We start from the raw sequence: 20,616 nt of genomic DNA, 5'->3' as shown, positions 1-20,616 counted from the left end.
TTTTTTTTTTTTTTTTTTTTTTTAATATCGAATAACGGTTTTCAAACGATTAACCTTAATTACCAATCGTTTCATCTCACTCACGGATCTTTTTGTCAATCTTTTATAATCGCGATGAAAGTTCCTTCTGGAGAATAGTTTCTTCTGGAGTTGAATAAATAAAAAATTCGAATGGGTGTTTCGAAGTCGGTGCAAAAGTCGTTCAATCTCGATCCATCCCGGCGATAATGAACGCGAAACAATTTCTTGCGTCCAACCACCTCCTCGAAATCGCTGTGCTGCAGTAAATTCTCCGCATCACGAACAATGCGCCCAGCCCTCGTTTCGCAGCGGATCTATATATTTTTTGATCCGCTGTTTCGCGAAACTTATCGCCCTACGCTGTCCAAGTTATTGCCGCGTGGATGAGCAAAAGGTATTGTTCGATGTATTCGCGCGTGTAGACGCGGGCAAGAATAAAGTCACGTTGTATCGGATGGAATGGGAGTAAGGACACACGCGGGCTATTCGTCGTGGTACGCAACGTGGGTGAAACGATGATGGACCATTAGTCAACGGTTACCGAGGTAGAGGAAAAGCGCAGCTTAAGGCTCGCCACTCGTGATAGAGTAATAAAAACGGCTTGAAAATCTGACTGGCTTCCACTCCGAACCTTTCTCTTTTCCTTTTCTATTCTATTTCCCTTCTCTCTCTTTCTCTTTCTCTCTTTGAAATAGCTCTGATTAACTTCATTCACGTGCTTGTGGAAAATCGCTTGAAATAATTACTGGCAGACTTAATTTACTCGATTCACTCCGAAAAATTTTCTGGAAATTCGGAGAAATTCGGCCTCGTTTGAGAGTCGCGTGTTCTGAAATGAAGCGTGGAACGGAAAGAGTTATGACAGAGAATATTCATGAATCTTTACTAGGTTCCTTTTTCTTTTTCTTTTTTTTTTTTTCTAGTTTCTCCATCTAGATTCTTTTGTATAATTGTATTAGTGAAATTATTAAAAAAGATTCAATTGTGTAACGGTAACAGAATTTGGCGATGAGATAAACGAAATGTTAATAATGTGTATCTCACAAATTATTTCTTCAATTATTATCTAATAGATTTATTTTTCTATTTCGCAACTCCAATTCTTCACATCAAATGTGAAAGATATTCCTATGTATTCCTACACTCGTCTTCAAATAGAATAACGTAATAAAATAATGCAATATACGTAATACAATATAAAATATGATACATTACGAATTGAAATACGTCTACCAGCAGCGGATAAACGTTCGCAAATATGTTAGACATTTTGATCACGTTCCAACGCGTGTACGTGTACGCATGAAATTTCATTTGCTAAGTATTCACCGTCGACGTAACGCAGCATCACGTACTGTAATCGGTCATTCCTACCAATCGTTATTATCTATGCAAATATGTGAAATATATAACGATTAATTTTATTGATCGAACATTGCATTGTATTATCCACTCGATAATATTATTTACGAATTTTTTTTTTTTCTTTTTTGTGAAATTTAACGAAACGACTCTTTTACAAGAATTTTACACCATCTTTTTACAATTTGTTGTCATTCTGAATAATAAAGGATATATATACCATCGGAATTCTTCAAGATTTCGTGTACTATACGTTAAAAAGTTTCGCGATTCTTCTAATATATCGCTGAACTCGAACTAACCCCGTACTAAGACCGTCGTCAAATTTTTTTCCCTCCGATCTTTTTCCCTATTATCCGAAATGGTCGTCGCGTACAGTACTCGGGCAGTCTGAAAAATATGACCGTCCCCTCCCGCCACTCATAAGACTCAAGATTCAAAATGACGTAGAAACAAGTAGAAGTATAAGAACGATTCTATTCTCCCTCTCAAAAAAAAAAAAAAAAATTATTCTCTTCTCGTCTAACGTAATAATTCATCGTGAACACGCTCGCACACAAGAACTCGTTTTGTCAACGAGTAAAAAAAACGAGATTTCGAATAAAAAAAATATATATATACCTTCGTATATATATTAGAGATATTAAACAAATTATCCGATCGTTGTATCCGGCCGGCTGAAGAAATACATAGTATACTCTATTCGCAAGTACTTCCTTCGATAGAATACGATATATATTTTTATTAAAATCGATTCGTGGCACAAGGCGCGTGCTGCGCTCAACCGTACGATAAATTACAGCGTAATATCCGTATAGAGGGCGAAACAATGAGAAAGGATCACGTTGGAAGAATAACACCGCGTTTGAACAAGTTTCCCTATAGATACGTGTACGTACGGTACGGCGATGTAAATTCACGCGAGACTTACGCCGGGCGTAGAGGAGGAGGAGGAGGAGGAGGGTGGTTGGTGGTGGTAGGCGCGAGTGGAATAGAATTGGTGGAAGAAGGGGAGAGACGAGAAGAGGGCGAGAAAGGCACGTGAAAAGCATCGTACTCTGTTGGCCGAGCTTTTGTCGCCGCGTTCTACGCGCGGTACGCGAAACGAAAGAATGAAATTCGCACTGTCCCGAATGGTATTGTCCGCGGGAGCACTGTAATCGATCGTCGCTCGATGAATGGGCCGGGAATAGAGAGGCGAGATCGAAGGATGGAGGAGATGGGTGGTGCTGCGTGCACGGACAGATACGCAGAGCCGATTTTTATTGCCAGCCACCGCTTCCACGAGCTTTGTAATTCAGACCATCTATATGAAATCTCCCGGCCATCTTTATCCCTTCGTATAAAGGAGAAGCTTCGGGTATCGAGGAAGTCGATCTCTTAACACATTTTTTCTTTTTTTTTTTTTTTTTTTTTTTTTTTCTCTTCAGCGATGGAATGTTCCTCGAAACGAACGATCGAAGAAATAGTCCCATTTTATGTCCCGATGGATAGAGGGCAATGAAAAAAACTTTCATTCAACGGTAATTCGAAGAAAAAAGAAGTAATTCTTTCTCGCTTCTCTCGCGAGTTGAACGTTGAAAGCATGACATACGCGAAGACGTATAAATACTCGTTTTACAATTTCAACTCCCCTCCTCTCTCCCTCTCCCAATTCTCCATGAACGAAGGGGAGAAAAGCAATTTTTAGGTTAAAAGTGGGACGCAAAGTAGCGCGAAAAGTTAGATTATTAAAGTCTCCGAATGGGTGGAGAGAAGAAGGCGTATTATCCGCGCTTTGGTTTACTTCAGATTAAGAAAGTTCAGGGCAGCTCGTTTTCGCGTCAAAACCTGGTGAATCATAATAACGATCCGCAAATTCAACGTGTACTTGAGATATAAAAAAAAAAAAGACGTGAAAGAAAGAATAGAGGAGAAAGAGGAGGAAAAATGCCGAGAACGAAGAGAAAGATGGGGGAGGAGGTTGTACATCGGAATTATATCGAAAAGTATCTCCCGACAAGCGAATTAATAGTTTCAACAAACACTCGGTGCAGGATGATTGACGAACACATATATATATATATATAGAAGTTACCGTAAGCGTGTTTCTTTCCGTCTAAGTCTCGACCGTTATATTTATGCCAGCCCGAAACGTTACTTTCCCACGCGAGGAGAATTACTCGCGTATCTCACGCACGCGCTTTTACAACAACGCTCGACGCTGATCGACGAAATATCAGATCGTAGCCGATAAAAATGTCCTGCCTTTGCCGTACGTATGTAGGTACGTTTGTTCTCTCGCGTAATGGAATTATCGTTCCGCAAGCACGCGATACTTCGATTACGCCAAATGCTCCCTTTCGCGGCTGCCTCGCTCGCAACCCTCCACTCTGCGCCACCTCTTTCCACCCCCCTCTATACTACTCCATCCTTGATGCTCCGCGGTCGTTCGATGCATATAATTCCTGCTTAGACGCGTACCCCGGGAAAAATTACGACGCGACGGTCAATTACGATCGACGCTTAAGGGAGATTAGAGGAGGCAAGGGAACAAGGAGAAAAAAAGATTGGAGGAAGGGAGGAGAGTCGTCTCGCGTCGATTCACATTGCAAATCTCGCGTCGTGATCTAAGTTTTTTTTCGAGTTTCGAGATCGAAAGGTGAATCGTCGTTGATTCACTCGGGAAGGAATGGAAAAATCGATGAAAGGAAAAAAAGGGGGGGAGGGAAGGGAGAGGGAAGAGGGAATGGCTCGTGAATAGTAGCGACGCGTCGCCGGCAACTTGAATGACTATTCTGGGCACAGAGAAGGAATTTCGTTGGAAAAATCTTTCTCGACGCGAGGCGGTGTACAAGGTGTGCGTGCAAATGGCATCGGATCCGAGCGAACGAGCATCGCCAAGAATGACGCTTTCTTAAGTATACATACTATCGTGAAAGGACATAGATTTATAGATCTCGATGAAGAAGAATTCTGTTTTAAATGCTCGAACAAGGATTAATAATCGAGTATTTAAAAAAAAAAAAATAAAATATTACGAATTCGGATAGATTCGTACGGATTATATCAAATCGCAGATTAATAGGCAATTAACCAGTTATGATTTGCATCGAGATTATCCGGCATCGCATGGATGAATGGGACAAAATATCAAAATTAAACGATTCCTATATTATAATATATAACATACACGTATATGCGTTGTTGTAATTGTGAAAAGTGGATTGAAACGGTCCATATACCTTTTGATATGCAGTCCTGAATTTTTTAAATTTCAATATAAATTTCACTTTAACGCAAAAATTCTATCATAAATATTTACTAGAATATTGTGCCAGACACAAATCAAGGAAAAAAAAGTGAAAGGCGAACGTAAGCTTGAAAAAGAACGATCGGTCTTGAGACGTAAAAATACAGGAACGTAGTAGGAGGAAGAAATAGGTCTCTCGCCCGAAGGCAATTTGTCGCGAAAAACTTGACGCGCAATCTGAAAGGAAAACAGAAAGCGTGTAGGGCAATGCCCAACAAACGGTATACGTATACGTGTGGCCTTTTTGCAATAATATGAAGGAACGATGTGTGCGGCTCGCTCTTCTGCTCCGTGAAAATATTTCACATATTTTTGTTAGGAATTAATTCAACCCGTAATACTCGTTGGCCAGCGTGCTCACCGCTGAAAATTCTCTTGACAAACAACCCTCTCGGCTGCATTCGTAACTCCGTCTCGCTAAAGGGCGAATCGCTTTTGTATTTGTACGCTTCTCGCACAATGTGTACAGGGGGTACGCGACCGTGTGTATAAGTGAACGGTGAAAACGCGGGTAGATCCGACGAAATGGTCAGCAGTAACTTCCGCCTCTTCCTCGGCAACCTCCGCCCCGTTTGCAATCCCTTATACGCCCGCGCGTCTCTACTCGTGGCACATGGAATTCCTCAAGTTTGCCCAGGGACAGAAATTAGTTGGAGCGACGTAATTGCTTGAATGTATGCGTTCGGCCGTTAACATTATGGCACCTCTCATTACGGTCCTAACAGCAGCTGACACAAGCAGCAGACGGGTTCATCCCGCGCGTACGGTTTATGTATTGCGGGGACAAAAATTTAAGCGTTGTCCTGGGAAATCCTGGAAAAATTCAGTGATAAATTCGTCTGTTAGTCGTGAGAAGTTTTTTCTTTTCTTTTTTTTTTTTTTTTTTTATTTTTCAAACGATATATTTCAAGCGTAACAGAAATGCAACCATTGTTAAAAGAGATTCGATATTACTAGCAACATATTAAAAATAAATAAATGGAAACGCAATGATTAATAATTTTTATCGATAATATATCACTTAACAATGGTCCCAATTTCGTTGGTGATCGTTATTCGAGATTGACGCGGTGAGTGAACACTGGCAAATTATTGTCATTCCATTGGGTCATCCCGTTAGTCATGATTAAGCAAATTTCATACCCGACCTATTAATATTAGAGTGGTTGACCACGCGATGTCCACAAAATTCCCCTGGCTAGTATAGAATGCATATACTGACCTGACAACTACTGTCCACTAGCAAACTTCCTCAAGTTGATTAAACCGAGCTTCAGATGTTGCATCACACGTTGAGATAATTTTGTTTTGGACAATTAAACTATTGTTATTTAATCTATAATAGTGTTTACGAATAATTAAAATTATATATAAAAAAACTGAAATTGCTATACAAATTTTTTACAAATAATTTTAAATATGATTTAATAACTTAATTTAAAAGTGAATATTACTATAATATAATAAACAAAACATAACTTAAAATAAAGTAAAAAAAAATGATATAATAAAAGAAAATAGATATTATTAATCTTAATAATTCAATATTTTACATAAAATTTGAATTTGACATCATATTCATGGAACACTTTTAAAGAATCAATATTAGAAATCAAAATAAATACAAAAATTGATATGCAAAAATATCGATTAAGACTTATTTGTTAAATTATAAGCAATTTAAGTTTGTATTGGATGAAGTGAGGCGGAAATAGAACGAAATGACGCGACAGTGGAAAAAGAGCTATCTCACTCTATTTGTATCTCGCTTCATCTACAATCTTCAATTGCTTATAATTTACTGAATAAGTCTCAACCAATGTTTTTGTATATCAACTTTTGTATTTGTTTTGGCCCCTATAATCAATCCTCCAAAGTTATCTCACGAATATATTAACACTCTATATATTACAGACGATCTGTGATTTTAACTTCTTGTAAACTGCCTTTAGATATGTTGGAAAACTAGATTTCTAAAACATCGACTCTGTTTAACATATCAGAAAATACGAACACGAGCTCTTTGCGTACATCTGCCAGAAAGCTCATGATTTGTTTAAAGTAATGGCATTTGCGACAAAAAGTATACGACACTTATACAAAATATACAATGCAAATACAACAACGATATACTCAGCACTTCGTCTACCAATCGCTCGGATATCAGTTGTTCAAATGGCGCAAAGACATTATTATAACACTGAAGGTAAGTAAATACAAAAAATATAACCTTATTATAAACACGCGCTAGCCGCATGTTGTTTATTGTGAAATTTTTTCAATGATATATGAATGAAATAAATCTTTATTAACTTTTTAAATAAATTTATTTATATAATACATTAATATTATATAAATAATTTGCTTCCAAATTTTCAATTTTTATATAATAAAAAAATATTAAAAAAAAAATAAATAATATATAATTAATAATAATTGTTTATTATTTTTGTTTTATAGCACATAGACCAAAAATAACAGGTAGTCTGACAAATATTCAATCGTCTGGAGGAACTGTGCAATCTTTAACGCAAGATGGATTAGATAATAAAAAGTTAGAAGAAGAAGCAAAAGAAGAAGCAGAAGAAAAAGAAAAACGAGAACAATCACAAAGAGTGCTTAAATATAGTTTTGCATTCTTGGGAGTATTTACCACTGTTGGACTGTCTTATGTAATATATAATTTAACGAAAGCTAAATATGATGAACATGGAAATATTATTGAAGATGAATTTTCAAATTTACCATTTTATGAAAGAATATATAAAATGCTTAAAAGGGAATTTAATTATTATACTAAGGTATCAAAAGTTTAAAATAAAATTAAAAGCACATATTTTAATTGTAACTGAAGTATATGTTTTTTAGATGGTTCAAGAACCTAGTAGAAATAAATTACTTCCAGATCCACTTAAATATCCTTATATTCAACCCCCTTATACTTTGGTGCTAGAATTGACAGATGTATTAGTACATCCTGATTGGACAGTAAGTAATATTTTTTTTTTTTTTAATATTTAATATATTAAAAATTTTATGAATATTTATTTTTATTATTATCTCAGTATGAAACTGGTTGGAGATTTAAAAAAAGGCCTGGTGTGGATCAATTTCTAGAGGCTATAGCTCCACCACAATTTGAAATTGTAGTTTATACAGCAGAACAAGGAATGGTAATTAAAATTGTCAAACTTATTTTATTTATTATTTTCATATATCATTTACATATATATTTAATATGACCTTTATAGACTGTTTTTCCTATCTTGGATATTTTGGATCCTAATGGATATATCATGTATAGATTAGTAAGAGATACAACACGTTTTGTAGATGGTCACCATGTTAAGGATTTAAATGCTCTTAATCGTGATCTTAGTAAAGTAAGTATAAAATTTTTATCTTAATAAAGTACAATTTTTTATATATATTTTATTCATTATATTATTAGGTTATAGTAGTTGATTGGAATCCAAAAAGTACAAAATTTCATCCTGAGAACACTTTACAATTACCACAATGGATTGGAAACGATGATGATACAACGCTATATGATTTAGCTGCATTCCTTAAAAGTATATGTCTTTTTATGTCGTCAATTATTATAAATTATATATGTATATATAATTATTTTATTTATTGTTATTTTGTAGCTATATTAGCGACAAATGTGGAAGATGTACGAGAAGTTCTTAATTATTATAGACAATTTGATAATCCATTACAAGTTTTTAGAGAAAACCAACGAAAATTTTTGGTAAGAATTATATTATATGTATGTATATGTATATATATATATATATATATATTGACTATAAAATTAACTATAAATATTATATTATTAAATTTAATTCTTATTATTTATAAAATTTACTTAGATGCAAATAGAAGAAGAGGAAAATAAAGCACAGCAAGAAAGTAGTAAGGTACTTACATCAAAATGGAAACCAACATTTCATTGGAATCGCTAAATCACTAAAAAAATGCAATGTTGTAAAATACAAAAATTTGTAAATTATCATTAACATATTCGTTCATTTTGTCGATACATATTGTGTAATTATTGTATAATTTTTGCTATAAATAAATAAACAAGTAATTCATATGTCGAAATATTTAATTTTATTATTTTATTAAAAAAATATAATTTTACCTTTGTTATATATACAATTCTTAAATATTTTATACCTTCCGTTTTTTTCGTATACTTCCTTTTTTTGAATGTGTAGTTTTAACTTTTGGTAAAAGATCTTGTAATGCGTTACTGTCATCCAAGTAAGTTATTTCCATTTCTTGAGATACACTTATTAATTCTTGTGTATTAATTGGCGTTGATATATTCTCCATTTCTTCTTGTGATAAAATTGGTGCCTTTGGATCTGCAGATTCTAACCAACTTAAAACTTTTTGATGAGGTGCTGTTGTTAAAGGTAATGGAACTTCCTCACATATTTCCCACATAGCTAAAAGTTCAGGTGCCAATATATCCATATAAGTATTTAATTTCTCAAAGGATTGTTTCCAACTTGGTTCAAAACAATTAGTTGAATTATGTTTATGATCTTTCAATTGTAATTTTTTATTTGTAAAACCTATTAAATTAAAATATATATGTATATATGTATATATGTATAATATTCAATTTAAATAAATTATATAATTTTTTATCTTTTTAGAATAAAAAAATTATTATTTATTTACTCTTAAAAAAATGTTCCACATTTAACTTATTAGATATTGTAAGAGGTACTATAGTATCTATTTGTACAGATACTGCATTTTCCCAAGCATTTAATAAACAGCATGATTTACCATTAATAAATGAATACTTATCTAATGCAGTATTATGTGTTAAGCATTGATAATATATATCTCCTAAAAAATATATTTGCATTAAAATTTTTAATTAATGAAATTAGATAATTTTATCGCAAAGCATAAAAATAAATATGTACCAATAGAATTTTGAAGAAATAAAAATATATTCTGATTAATATCTTTAATAATAAAAGAACCAGTATTTGATAATTCAAATCTATCTCTCAAATATGGATTTAAGCACATTCCTTGTATTTGAGATTCATTTAATGTCTCTTTAATATGAGGAGGAGTATATGGAAAATTATATGAATGTGAAATTTCATTAGTTGTCCAAGTATTTACAATAATTGTAGTTTCACCAGCAATTTGACTAGATAAAACAACAAATTCTTTATCTTCTCTAAAAGCATAAGTTTATTATTACATATTTAAATATATTTATATTTTTATTTATTAATTATGTATATGAATAGTTTATTTAATTTTCTTTTACCTATTTATTACAGAACCAATAAGTGGTGGACCTTTGAATTGATGAATCCATTTTTGTTGAACACTTTTTTGTGGAGAACGATTATCACACATTAAAACACTATGGTAAGTTCCTATATATCTACAAAAATTATTTTTACTAGGAACATCTAATGAAAGATATTCACATTTTTCTAAATAAAATTTTGGACATATTGTTAATGTTGGTCGATCAAATGGAACCTGTCATATAAAATTAATATATCATTAATTAGATAATTTAAGTATTACATCAATAATAATATATTTATGTTAATAATAATAATAATAATAATATTAAAAAATAATTAATATTTGTATTCTTACACGAATATCAAGATAATGTAGGCAGCATCGATCTATAAATAAAAGAACATTAGGATCTATGGATTGAAATTTTATACTGCTCCATGAATCATCTAATACAGTAGTGTTCAGTATAGTATTAGAGTTTATTGGTTTCCTATAAAATTAAAAAATATATATATAAATTTTTCATTTATAGAAACATGTATATTTACAATATTTACATTTTAGTCATATCCCATAATGTCACACATCTATCAACATCAACTAAACAATATTGATTTGCATTAAGAGGATTTAAATCTGCACTAATATAAGGTATTTTTGATATTTGTGTATGTACTTCCATGAGATTACATTTATTATCACGTTCAGATAATATATAAAAATTACAATGCTGTTTATATCTACCTAAAATCATACCTAAAATATTGAATTACAAATTATTAATTTCATAATAAAAATTCTATATAAAATAATAATACATATATGTATATATATATCAACCTAAAATTTATACATTAATATCATAATATCAAATATCATATATAAATATATCATTAATAATTATTATTCTCTTTTAAAATATAACTTTAAATATATGTTACTTACAAATATCAACATTAACATTATGTTTTAATTCATACAATGAACCATTACTGAGTTCACATTTAGCTGCTTTTTCGAATAAAGGTTTCCATAAAAACTCTTCTATATTATCAAGAGGTGTACTTACTAAAAATAAATTAAAATAAAAATTATATTGCTAATTATATTGCTAATTATATTGCTTATGAAGAACAAGAAATATTTTTATAATAATAATAATACCTAATTCTCCCATAAATGGAAAAAGTAAAATGTCCTTATTATGTAAATTTATATGATTCAGAGATCCACCAGTATAATACCAATTATAAGCCTAAAAAAAATTACATAAATTTGATTTTGTATTATAAAATTTTTCAAAATAGTTTTATTATAAAAAGCTAAATTAATAAATTTAAAGCTTTAATTTTTATCTTACTCCTTTAAAATAAGGATCTGGATCTTTATCAATAATTTGTGCTAAATCTGCAACATATTTAGGTATTTTAGCAGTAATTATATCTTTCATATGATTCCATTTTACATCTTTCTTGTATATCAATTTTAAGTCTAAAAAATATTATTATTATAAATACAATTTTTTTTATAAAATTTTATATTTATTATTAGATTTACCTTTTTCATGTTTCAAATAATAATGTTTCATTCTTTCTATATCCTTGTTCATATAATTCTTAAGAATGACTAATTCTAATGTAGGATCTTCTTCATTCAATACTATATAATTTATAAATATACATAAATATAATATATATTATAAAAATATACTTTATAAATTATTAATTAATTCAATATACTTGCCATTTCGAGGTAATTTAGCAGGTGGCAATAAAGGTTTTGGTAAATCACAATGATAAGGATATTCTTGATATTGTTCTATAATATTTTCTAAATCAGAATCATCTACAGAAAAATTAGTATGTAAATTATGTCCAGGTACCAAATAATGAGGATAACGTTTTAAAAATGCTAATTTTAATTTATCCTTCAAATTTGTTTCTGCACGTTTATATGATTTTGATGTTAAAATACTTTGCTCCTCCATTTTTATCATTTCTTATAATTAGCAATGTTTATTATATTTAAAAATTATGTTATAGAAATAATTCTTTCTTTATATATAAATTTTTTATTACATTTCTTTTTTTATAAATAATTCATTAATTTAAAAAAATTATTTTATAATAATAATACAAAATAAATAAAATTATTTAAAAAAATAAAAGGTTTTTATTTTACATTTCATTTATTGTGTATTTTTAATTAATTTTAATTAATTATTTTTAATTACTAATTACAATGTTAATCAATATTATTAATATCAGAAATATTGCCAAAAAAACATGTTTATAATAATATATACACGTGTGTTTTCAGAATTATCATAGAATATAAAATTATATTAATGTAATCCGTATTGAATATTTAGAAAAATCTATTGCAATGCCCTCTACATTTTATAAATTACAATTAGTAATTTTTTAGTTACAAATATCTTTGTAATATAATTTTATAAAAATATGAATTTTACAAAAAAAGAACAAATTCTATAAATATTAAAAATCTAACAAAAATATATAAAAATCATAATTTTTAATATATATAATATAATTATTTGTAATGAGTTTTATATTTCGAATTTAGTTTAGTTTAATTAGGATTTTTAATTTTTAATTTTGATTAATAACTAAGGTTGAGTACTTTTATATTTCAAATTTTTGATAAGAAAGAAAACCACAAAATTAGAAAAGGAAAAGTTAAAGGATTTGATGATATTTAATTTTTTATTTAATAAGTGCAATGAACTTAGAAAATACAAATTTACTTTTTTTTAATTTTAAATTGCACAATAGAATACATTTCAATTAATCATTCAATTATATTTCAAACATAATTCAATACATTTTTAATAATTCTTTCATAATAAATCTTATTGTACTTTACAGGATATTATAAGTAGCGAATTATTTAATAAAAAATATAATTATGCAATAAATAAATTTTATACATGTCAATAAAATTGATATAATTATTGAATACGTGCAATACAAAAAAATATTTTTATAAAAGTATTGATATTTAAATATAATTTATTCAGTCTGATTTTTATGTGCTTTGGCTACAAATGATCTGAAAAAAAATTATAAAAAATATTAATAAACTTTATAAAATTACATTAATAGTTAATACTTACTTGATTACATTAGGTAAATTTTTATAACGACATATATATTTATGTCCAAGGCCATATAATGCATCAATTCTTGTCATTTGAATACTATTTGTATTATTTCCATGATAATTTATTGCTGCTTTAAACAACTAAAAGAAGCAAATTTTTTAATAGTTTCAATTGTTATGAAATTTTATAAAAAAAAAAAAGTATTTGTACCTTTTCACCTAAAGCAAATGGAATGATATTATCATCTTCTGCATGCAATATCATAATAGGACATTGAATTTTTTCTACATGTTTATCAGATTCAAAACGAAGAAAATTATCATAAAATGGTTCAACAATTATCCAATGAAACCATGGTAAATGTTTGAATATCTAAAAACAAATTGAAATTTTTTAAATTATTAGAATTTTTTTATTGATTAAATTGATTTTAAATAAACTATTGTTTAAATCATGTTTTTATAATTAATTATTATTTTTAAAAATACCTGTGCTAAAGGATGTTCACTTAATTCATCTGCTATATTATTAAATGGTGATTCTAAGAACAAACCTGCAGGTTGAACTTTTTTTATTGCTAATAATGCCAATACATGAGTAGATACTCTATAATATAATAAAAATCTAAGTTTTAATTTTATCATTAATTTTATCATTTTATATAAATATAAATTTATACCCAGTTCCTAATGAATGTCCCCATACAAAAACGGGAGTTGTACCATTTACTATTTTTAATAGCCATTCAAGTACATATTTACTATCATTAACTACCCCCATTTCAGAAAGTTCTGCTTCTTCACTATCACCATAGCCTACATTAAAAAACATTGCAATCAAAAAATATTTATTTACATAAATTTTTTATATGAACTTCTTTTTTACAATAACATTTTAATCTTACCTCTGTAATCAAAACATATAACATGATAATCTAAATTCTGAAAAAGTTTATATAATTCTAAACGATGACTACTTGCTCTATTACCACTATTACCATGCATATAAAGAAAAATAGGTTGTTTAGCATTTTTTAATACAGCTTCATAATCATTAGCAGTTGTAATAGTGGAATCATTTAATAAAGATTGAGGTAGTATTTGCCTAAAAAAAAATAATATGTAATTAATATAAATAAATTGAAAATATACATCTATTTATCAGTTATCAACCATAATCCTATTTTCACTTGTTCATCAGTTTTTAAATAAAAATTTCTTGTTCCTTTCATTCCAACTGACTCTGGTTTTGAAAAATCTACATTAAGTGGCCATTGGACTAAAAATATATCACATATATAATTATATTCATGAATAAAAAGTTTATCAATAATCTGTATAATATAATATAATATAATATATAAATAAATTTTACTTACCAAAATTTAAGAAAAGAATCTTTTTTTGGAAAGCATAAGAATAATGAAATATAATAGGTAAAAGTCCAAATATAACAAGATATGTAAATATTGATACCTTCATAATCCAAAATAAATATCTGCAATAAATATATTTTACTATTATTATAAATAAATAATTAAACTTTAGTATGTACATTTATTTAGTAGTAATATTTTTTATTTAGAAGAATAAAATAATTTTAAAAATTACATGAATTATGCTATATACTATATTAATATATTTATTTGAGTTTTATTTTTCAATCATAATCTTTTTTTTTAAGTATTATTTTTTATAAATAAATAAATAAATAATTAAATAAATAAATATACAATATAAATATATAAATAAAATAAAAGATATAAAAATAAAATATATTTATATAAATAAATAAATAAATAAAAATAATTATATATATCTCTTATTATAAAAACATTATATCTTTTTAATTTTATAAGAATTTAATATTACAATTAAATAAAGAATAAAATTGTATAAATAAATAATTGTAAAAATTATATCTACAATTTAAATAATAATTATTACATATTATTTGAAATTTAATCAAATTAAATAAAACTCAAAAAAAATATTCTATTTATTTTATAAAATAATCTTTAAGAAATTCATATTTAATACTATTATAAAAGATTAAAGTGAAAAATTTATATTTCATATTAAAAAATAATTTTAAAAAATAATAATATATTATTATATTTAATAATCTCTTAATTATTGTTTAATAATAAAAAAAAACAATATAATATTTTAAAATTATATAATAATTAAATATTAATATAAAATGCTTATTAATATATTAAAATAAAATTATCTTTCTTCAAATATATAAATTTTAAAAATATTGTTATAATAAATGTATATTTTATAAAAAATTTTAAAATTGTATTAGATAAGATTACATTAAATAAGATATTCTCTTAATGAGGAATAGGAATTTTCTTTATTTTAGAAGTTATATTATAAAATTATTAATTCTAATAAAAAAAAAAAAATATGTTGTATTATGATTATAACAAAGAGACTTACATTTTTGTATACCAAATATCAAGAGCGGCGAAAGGTAATATTGCTGCTAATAGCAGATAAGTTGTCTGCATATTTGTTAGTAGCTATCAAACACAAGGTGCTTTTTTAAGTTCCCCATTAATGTAATTTATGTGTCATTATAAACTACTAATATATTAATGATATAATAATAAATATATCATTTGTTTAAACATGCATGAAAGTATAATTATATCCATATTTATATCATTATATCCATAGATTATATTTTGCAATAAATTATTATTAATATCAAAAGAAAATTAGAAATTTTCTGATATATATTGTTTTAATATTGTTTACTATTAAATTACCTATGTAAATTAAAATGCAAATTTAATCAAAGATATAGATAATTATGAAATCATTGATTTATATGATTTCAAAAATTGAAATTTTAAAAGATTTAATATAAGATTTAATATTACAATCTACATATTATTTTGATTAACAAAACTTTATGAATATCTAACAATTTTGTCATTTTTTAAAATAAATCAATACTAAAACCTCAGATATAATCATTTTGATTATTTTTGTTTGATCTTATATTGTTATTTTAGGATTCTTTTTAAATGTAATCATTTTTATTTTATTTTATTATATCCAATGAATCCAGTGTTAAAAATATAACATAAAAAAAGATTGAATTTATAATATAAATAAATATATATATTAAAAAATATATTAAAATATTTAAATTAAAATCAATGAGTTCATATTACATGCTAAATAAAATTAAATTAGATTTATCAAAGTATATACAATTTATTGCATATATAATTTTTGAAATTTTTTTTATTAAAATTAAAAATAAATCATTAAATCAAACTAATAAGCAAGCAAATAATTATATATAATATTGATATAAAAAAATATTTTTTTTATATTTGAAAATAATAAAAATTATATTATGACATTTATATTATATGAAAAAAATATAAATTAAACAAATACGATTAAAAGTTTAAAACTTGTTTAAATAATTACTAATTAATTAATAATTTAATAATTTTTTAAAGTGGAAATAATTACACTTATCGATAGTTTAATCAATAGTTTAAAATATTAATTAAATTAAATTGATGTATCAAAATGTTAGTATTTATTCGTAAATTTATACGATTGTATGTGTATTAAATCTAAGATTAAAAAATATATGATCAAATAAAAATAAATGATTAAAATCAAGAATAATACCTCTTTTTAAAACATTTTTTTGGTAACCAATGTACCATAGTAATTGCAAATTAGTGAAATTTCTGCAAACAACGTATCTCTATCTATGAAGTATAAAGATTTATGTAATTACGCTTTAATTATAATTCTAATTTATATACTTATTCATAATAAAAAGTAGTATAAAAAGTAAAATAAATTTTTAAAAATCATTTTTATCCTAACTTGCAAAAAGAAAATTATTCAAATTTTTCATTTTAATACCACCATATTTAACGATAAAACAATCTCACAAAAATATAAGATATATGGAATGTCCTCTATGTCACATTAATTATATAAAAATATAATAAAACATAAGTTAATAAGTTCTATAAATTAATAATTATTATTTTTCAAAAATTTTTTTAAATATATTTTAGTAAATAATCATAAAAATAAAGTTATAATAAACATCACTAAACTGTTATGTTTTAGTCTATAAAGTTTTTTAATTTTTGTTTTATAAACTATATAATAAAATAATTATACATAATACTATAAAAATCTTTGAAATATATTAAAGTTGAATATAACTATCGTTTCTCTAAATATTAATATATATCTTTTTTATTTTATAAAAATTATATAGAAAATAAATGAAAATAAAAAAAAATTTTAAATAAATAATAATATTTAAATGTTATATTAATAATAATTAAAACATATGAAATATAATAAGTAACTTAAATAGTATTTTGTTTCATAAAATTCTATAAAAATTTAGTTTATGGTTATTATTTGCAATTGGATTGGTTGATTTATTTTGAAATAAATAAAATACAATGTTCAATTAATGTAAATGTGTATATCAAAAAAACTTTTTTATTTTATATTTTATGTACCGTAGATATAAATATTTATATTTACTTGTAAACGTACATTTATTACGATTACCGATTCATTAAATCTCATCAATAGTATAAATTTATTAGGTACTGTGTATCAAAAGATAAATTAGTAAAATTAAAAGGTAAAATTATAAAATTTTTAATAGAATATTTTAAACATAATTTAAAAAATGTTTTAAAAACATTAAAAATAATGCATAACAATAAAAATTATAAATGATAAAATTATCTCGATTGATTCTAACCTTATTTAAGAAAAAAAATATTATATAAATAAATATTTATTTTTTTGTATATAAATTTACAGATGAGTCGCAAAGAAGCATTATCTCAATTTATCCAACAGATACATGGACGTCCTGTTGTTGTAAAATTAAATAGTGGTGTAGATTATAGAGGTAATGTATTTATGTGTATTACTGTATAGTAAAGTAACTTAAAATAATTTAATAATTAAAAAATTATTTTTATTTTTTAGGTGTTTTAGCTTGTCTTGATGGTTATATGAATATAGCACTTGAACAAACAGAAGAATATGTAAATGGTCAATTGAAAGATAAATATGGTGATGCATTTATTCGTGGTAATAATGTATTATATATTAGTACACAAAAACGTAGAACTTAAGTAAAATAAATATATAATTTATATTATGATTTTTTTATTTATTTCACATTACATAAAAATCTAAGAAGTATTCTTCAAAAATCTATAATAAATAATGTACTTAACATATTTTTTTTCTAATTGCTATATCAATACTTTTAAAGAATATAAAATTTCTTAATGACTATTTTACAAGTTATAATATTTATATTCTTAGATCCATTATTTTTTAAAATATTTATTTTTTAATATAATTTACTATTTTCTGATTGTGCAATTTTAACTTCTTCAAATTTTCATTTAGTTCTTTTTTGCATTTCTTTAAATTTTACAATCTTTTTTGGATAGCTTTTCTGATTTTTTTTTATGTTTTTTTATCTTATTATTGAATTGTGAAGAATTAAATATTAGCTGTAGATAAAAAATTTGTATTAGATTCTAATTTTTTTAAGTTTCTTTATTTAGTTTTTTCTTGTATTTCTTTAAGTTTTGCAAGTCTTCTTTGGATAGCTTGTTGCCTATTTTTTTCTATACGTTCTTTTACTTCATTACTTAATTGTGAAGAATTAGAAGTATTAGTTGTAAACAAAGAATTTGCAGTATTAGATTCTGATAATAACTTATCAAATGTATCATTATTAGTTGCAGCTACATTAAATGAAGATTGTTGCATAACTTGCTTTTGTTTTTCTATTTGTTCTGCAATCAATAAATCAAATTCATCAATAGGTTCATCTTGTCCTTTATTTTCTTCTATATCTATATTATTATCCTGGTTAATAATATCAATATCTTCATTGATCATATCTTGTCTATATTTCTTTATAAACACCTGAAGATCCTTTTTAGTACCTAATTTTTCTAATCTTTCAAGAAAATCATCAAAATCTAATTTAGGAAATAATCTATGTCCCCAATGTTCTAATCTTTTCATAATTCTATCTAAATCTAATTTTTCATATCCTTTTTCATAATATTTAAAACCTTCAAAATATTTTTCAATAGTATGAATTCCTTTAGGACCCTTTAAACGTTCTGTATTTAATTTAGGTAAGGGATTTCTTACTATATGTTTTTTAGATGAAGTTGATGGATCAATTCTTTTTATAATATTTTCTTCTTTACTTTCTTCATTTTCCAAGTCTGACTTTTGTTGAATAATATCTTGATCTTCCTCTGACTCTTGATTTTCATATTGAACTATTATATCATGTTCATTTTCATTATAATCAGAAATATCTGATAGTGTCGTCATATTCAACAAGTTGTATTCCCACTTTCTTATATACAAAATATTAATTCTTCGTTTAATATTAATTTTTTTAGAAAATTCTTAAATATAAATATTTAAATGCAAAAAACTCTGTAAATTTTCTTCTCTTCTTAAATAATATTCGTTCTTTAATAATTATACAATTGTAAGGATAATCTTGTCGATCTTAATGATATATGTAGGTTAGCTTTTATAATATGCATATTTACATTTAAAACTCATTATCATTTTGAGAATCACAACTGTTATTTCCTTTGTCCATAAATTTATCGAATTCGCCAGTTGATTTATTCATTCTTTCTAAAAGCGATACCAATAATTTTTTATTTAATCTATCAGTTTGTGTTATTTCCCGCACAACAGGTTCATAATTTGTAACCGGAGGGCGTTCCGTTATTTGCAATTTCTGTAATGTATCATTCTTTTCTTTCATAGGTGTTCCTGGCATTTTAAATTGTTTAATTAAATTATTATGTTTCACTATCACAATTTAATTTTGGTTATATGATAAATTAATAATCTTACGCGTAACAATAAAATTCTTTAACCTATATGAACTATAATGTGTATGTGTGTGTGTGTGTGTGTGTGTGTGTATATACTATGCTATCGTCTTCTGCGCATGTGATAACTTGATTTTTTATATTATTTTAATTAAAACTTTTAATAATTAAAATTTAATTATCATGTATATGTGAATTTATATCAAATTATATAATATTTTTAAAATTAAACTTATTAATAAAATAATTTATTTAAAAAAAATATAAAATTATTAAAAAATACATTTTATAATAAATTTAAATTTGGTATTTTTCATTTTATATTAAATTTCTTTTGTTTAAATCATTATTTTATTTAATGGTAATTTTATTATAAGTTTGAAATAAATAAATATCATTACATTCATAATAATGAACATAATGATACAAAAAGTGATTTTTCGAAAACAAAGAAAACTTGTTTTATTTAATGAAATTTGTAATTAAATAATGAAAAAAATATTTTATAATGATATTTTTTATGTATTTGAAAAATTATAAAACTTTTATAATTTATTGCATTTCAATGTTATTAGAATATCGATATTGTAAATGATT

The 20,616-nt window shown here is 25.7% G+C and overlaps 5 protein-coding genes across 7 annotated transcripts; 2 read left to right on the top strand and 3 right to left on the bottom strand.

Moving 5' to 3' along the window:
- The first annotated feature begins 6,636 nt into the window (after window positions 1–6,636).
- LOC122715736 (mitochondrial import inner membrane translocase subunit TIM50-C-like) lies at window positions 6,637–8,788 on the top strand. Its single transcript, XM_043938152.1, has 8 exons — window positions 6,637–6,881; window positions 7,136–7,476; window positions 7,544–7,663; window positions 7,741–7,848; window positions 7,927–8,058; window positions 8,127–8,250; window positions 8,329–8,432; window positions 8,554–8,788. Exons 1-8 carry the CDS (start codon window positions 6,740–6,742, stop codon window positions 8,644–8,646), a joined length of 1,164 nt encoding a protein of 387 aa, XP_043794087.1. The 5' UTR covers window positions 6,637–6,739; the 3' UTR covers window positions 8,647–8,788.
- On the bottom strand, window positions 8,553–12,059 carry LOC122715735. The gene is made up of 11 exons (XM_043938151.1): window positions 11,723–12,059; window positions 11,537–11,638; window positions 11,340–11,470; window positions 11,144–11,234; window positions 10,925–11,047; window positions 10,537–10,735; window positions 10,334–10,469; window positions 9,990–10,210; window positions 9,631–9,896; window positions 9,377–9,550; window positions 8,553–9,267 (listed from the first exon to the last, which is right to left on the bottom strand). Exons 1-11 carry the CDS (start codon window positions 11,973–11,975, stop codon window positions 8,858–8,860), a joined length of 2,106 nt encoding a protein of 701 aa, XP_043794086.1. The 5' UTR covers window positions 11,976–12,059; the 3' UTR covers window positions 8,553–8,857.
- Window positions 12,060–12,875: 816 nt separating this feature from the next.
- Window positions 12,876–16,994, bottom strand: LOC122715788 (lysophosphatidylserine lipase ABHD12). 2 transcript variants are annotated; one of them, XM_043938239.1, is made up of 10 exons: window positions 16,769–16,994; window positions 15,551–15,633; window positions 14,482–14,600; window positions 14,276–14,381; window positions 14,008–14,207; window positions 13,783–13,918; window positions 13,592–13,709; window positions 13,314–13,475; window positions 13,116–13,243; window positions 12,876–13,051 (listed from the first exon to the last, which is right to left on the bottom strand). In XM_043938239.1, the coding sequence occupies exons 2-10, from the start codon at window positions 15,619–15,621 to the stop codon at window positions 13,012–13,014; spliced, it is 1,080 nt and encodes a 359-aa protein (XP_043794174.1). In that variant the 5' UTR covers window positions 15,622–15,633; window positions 16,769–16,994; the 3' UTR covers window positions 12,876–13,011. The 2 variants fall into 2 exon arrangements, with proteins under 2 accessions (XP_043794174.1, XP_043794175.1); XM_043938240.1 differs by lacking the exon at window positions 15,551–15,633.
- LOC122715789 (U6 snRNA-associated Sm-like protein LSm6) lies at window positions 16,841–18,284 on the top strand. 2 transcript variants are annotated; one of them, XM_043938242.1, is made up of 3 exons: window positions 16,841–16,872; window positions 17,945–18,035; window positions 18,116–18,284. In XM_043938242.1, exons 2-3 carry the CDS (start codon window positions 17,945–17,947, stop codon window positions 18,262–18,264), a joined length of 240 nt encoding a protein of 79 aa, XP_043794177.1. In that variant the 5' UTR covers window positions 16,841–16,872; the 3' UTR covers window positions 18,265–18,284. The 2 variants fall into 2 exon arrangements, with proteins under 2 accessions (XP_043794177.1, XP_043794176.1); XM_043938241.1 differs by lacking the exon at window positions 16,841–16,872 and adding an exon at window positions 17,584–17,759.
- Window positions 18,285–18,651: 367 nt separating this feature from the next.
- Window positions 18,652–19,714, bottom strand: LOC122715849 (protein TIPIN homolog). The gene has a single exon (XM_043938373.1). The coding sequence runs from the start codon at window positions 19,496–19,498 to the stop codon at window positions 18,701–18,703; it is 798 nt and encodes a 265-aa protein (XP_043794308.1). The 5' UTR covers window positions 19,499–19,714; the 3' UTR covers window positions 18,652–18,700.
- Between the last annotated feature and the right edge of the window lie 902 nt (window positions 19,715–20,616).

The sequence above is a fragment of the Apis laboriosa genome, unplaced genomic scaffold (genome assembly GCF_014066325.1).
Source record: "Apis laboriosa isolate Shangri-la unplaced genomic scaffold, ASM1406632v1 scaffold40_cov151, whole genome shotgun sequence".
In the NCBI taxonomy this organism is placed as follows: domain Eukaryota; kingdom Metazoa; phylum Arthropoda; class Insecta; order Hymenoptera; family Apidae; genus Apis; species Apis laboriosa.
Note: the sequence above shows the minus strand (reverse complement) of the source record. Positions and strands in the feature narration are given on the sequence as shown.